This window comes from Cryptomeria japonica, chromosome 4, assembly GCF_030272615.1.
Source record: "Cryptomeria japonica chromosome 4, Sugi_1.0, whole genome shotgun sequence".
NCBI classification, from domain to species: Eukaryota; Viridiplantae; Streptophyta; class Pinopsida; order Cupressales; family Cupressaceae; genus Cryptomeria; species Cryptomeria japonica.
Genome location: NC_081408.1, coordinates 10,407,431 through 10,410,490, shown reverse-complemented (window position 1 = coordinate 10,410,490; position 3,060 = coordinate 10,407,431). Strand labels below are relative to the sequence as shown.

At 40.0% G+C, this 3,060-nt stretch overlaps 1 protein-coding gene across 1 annotated transcript; it reads left to right on the top strand.

The window, feature by feature from the left end:
• Window positions 1-1,086: 1,086 nt before the first annotated feature.
• Window positions 1,087-2,854, top strand: LOC131874847 (uncharacterized). Its single transcript, XM_059218769.1, has 2 exons — window positions 1,087-1,849; window positions 2,307-2,854. The coding sequence occupies exons 1-2, from the start codon at window positions 1,087-1,089 to the stop codon at window positions 2,852-2,854; spliced, it is 1,311 nt and encodes a 436-aa protein (XP_059074752.1).
• The last annotated feature ends 206 nt before the right edge of the window (window positions 2,855-3,060 follow it).

The following is a 3,060-nucleotide window of genomic DNA, read 5'->3' as shown; positions in this document are numbered from 1 at the left end:
CATTCCCTTTCTATCTGCTTTCATCCTTGGAAACTAGTATTAAAGAACATAATAAGAAACACAGTAACCCTTTTCTTCATTAGGGCTTGATTCTTTTAATTATGGAGCATATGAAGCCATTTTGCCTCCCTCTAAAGGTAAAAGCCATGGTTAACCCCTTTCACAATCAGAAAAATGGGGTTTGAAGAGGATGTGGAAATGGATTCAGGGGGATGATGATTCAGACTATATAGTTTGGGATGTATTGCATGGAGCTTCTTCTGAGCATAACAAGATTTTGGTTTCGGAGTAGCAGAGGAAGGAGAATCCCCCTATCAAGGATGATAGGTGGTTAGTTGTTTAATCTATTTTTTGCCTCTCTATTTAGTAGTTTTGTTCTAATCATCTACTATTTTTTGGCTTCTATTGGTCTCTCCTATAGTTTTTTGGCTGGTGTGCACTCCTCATCTGCTCGAGGTAGTTGCTTTTAATCGGTCATGTAAAAGGTTTTGGCCTATCTCGCTTCAATTAATTAGAACTAATGAGATGAAAATAAAAAGTTTCAAATGACATTTTATTTTTAAGTATAAAATAACTTAGCTTTCATTTTCTGATGAAAAAAATATATGACGAAGGTGAGAAATACTTAATTCCAATGGACAATACACACTGGAGAACCTAAATAAACATTAATAATATTTTATGAAAATTATAATTATAATTAATATTACATTAAATATCATTTTATTGAAGTGAAAATTATAATTTGCGACACAAATATAATTAAAATAACATGATTTTAAATTAACAATTACCACAAATATATACTAGCCCCTACGTTGTAAAATAAGGTTAATTTGTTTTCCCTTGGAATCGTTAAGATTTTTTTAAAATAAAATAATAAGTCCTCTATTATTATATGGTCGGCCAACCCAACCCAACCCAATCGGTGTCCTATGATATCATATAAATCCCAGTCGAGAATGTTTTGACAAACCAAATCAGGTAACACGAGTACAAGAACAACAGATTGTTTATTTCACCCTAGGATCCAAAGGCTCCAGTTTTCAATTCTAATCTTTTTTCGGCATTACTTGTACTTTACCCATGGCGAGCAGAGGATTTGAATTCCCTGTATCAGCCGTGAGTTCATCAATTCCTGTCATGCTTGGATCTTCGGCTTCTTCGCCACCAAAACCTCTCTCCGGCGTCACTGCGGCTGATGCACCTACGCCTCTCCACGGTGTCACTGCGGCTTGGACGACTCGGACACCCTTGATGGCTACTGCGGCTTACGCGCCTACACCTTTCTTCCCCAGCACTTCGGCTTGCGCGCCTACGCCTTTCTTCGGCGGCAATGCAGCTTACATGCTTACACCTTACCGTACTGCGGATTACACGCCTACGCCTCTCTTCGGCGCCTCTACGGTTTGTCCGCGTAAGCCTTTCTTCGACCCAATCCCTGCACAATCTTCTACACTGGATTTTGATGTGTCTTTGAGCACTCCGGGCACAGCATTTTCTACACCATGCACGCCTTTCAACACCCCGTCGGGGAATTCTAGGTCGACTTTTGTTACTCCGGCCACTTCACCTGCTTCTGGAACGTCAGCGACTCAATCTTCCTCTGCATCTCAACAGACACTTCCGTTTCGTAGTTTTGATTCGTCTTCTTCAACCACCGGTGCAACTACAAATACAATTCCCTTGTGTGGTAAAGCGACGGCGCTAACACAGACCACTACTTGTGATGCTGTAACCGTGCCATTTTCATCAGGACCAACTTCCACTACCAAATCCGCTGCATATCCCCGTTTTACGTTTTCGTCTTCAGAGGCATCTGTAACAACTCCTGCACCTTCAGTAATTGGTAACTCTCTCTTTCGTAGTCACTGCATTATGATTTGTCATTTACTGTTTGATAAATATTTGGTTAGGTTATGATGAACCTTGAAAGTTTCTTAGTTTTCGGAATGTTGGCAGAGGTTGTAGGCTTGCTTGAAATATTCGCTTTTAAGATCTTGGACAGCTAAATGTAATCGCTGGTGAATTTAACCAATAAAAATTATATCACAATAACATTCCACACATTTAACCAACATCGGAATACATCAGTCAATTCCGAGTGTTTAGCACTGTTAACTCTAAAAGTCAAAATTTAGTATGTATGATTTAAACCACCCGATTAATAATCACATAAGTCAAATATGTTTTTGTTCGCAGAGAGTTTTCATAGATATAGATGAGTATGAGTTTAGAAAAGAATTAGGGTTTGATGTGATCTGAGATATGTGGAACTAACATTGTTTGGTGTCTGGGTTTCGCAGCTAACTTTGGAGAGTGGGATAGGCCAATGGAAATAGCGGGCCAATTAGACAGTTATAATCTTATGTTGAGACATTGTATGAAACAGAAATATGCTACTATGGTAGGGAGGGATCAACTTTATGAGAGTGTATCAAGGGAAGAGGTTGGGAGAGATTGGGCCCTAATTGACGAATACCAAGCTCAAGCAGATCGGGGTAGTCTGCAGATCCAACATGATGAGGCTCGGGAGAGGGAGAGACAAATGCAGATGGAGGTGCAACAACTATATGCTACGATAGATGCACTCAAAGTAGAACAAGATCGTATGCGAGGAGAGCTCGAGAAACTTCATCAGATAGAGGTGCAACAACTATGTACTAAGATAGATGCACTTAAAGTGGAGCAAGATCGTGTGCAACAACTGTGTGCTAAGATAGATGCACTCAAAGTAGAGCAAGATCGTGTGCAACAACTATGTGTTAAGATAGATGCACTCAAAATAGAACAAGATCGTGTGCGAGGAGAGCTCGAGACACTTCATCAGATGAGAGTAGAAGATATCAGATGAGAGTAGCAGATATACGAGTATCGCAGAAGATGGATGCATTGACGATGGAGAATTCTAGCCTGAGAGAGGCATGAGGGCGACCACAGGGTCACCCACAGGGTTTCGTTTTGTTGTAGCCTCCAAATCAAGGCCCACCTTTAAATTTTGATCCCATATGTTGTCAGTCGTAAGAGAATATAAATTTTGTCTTCATATTTTTTCAGTAG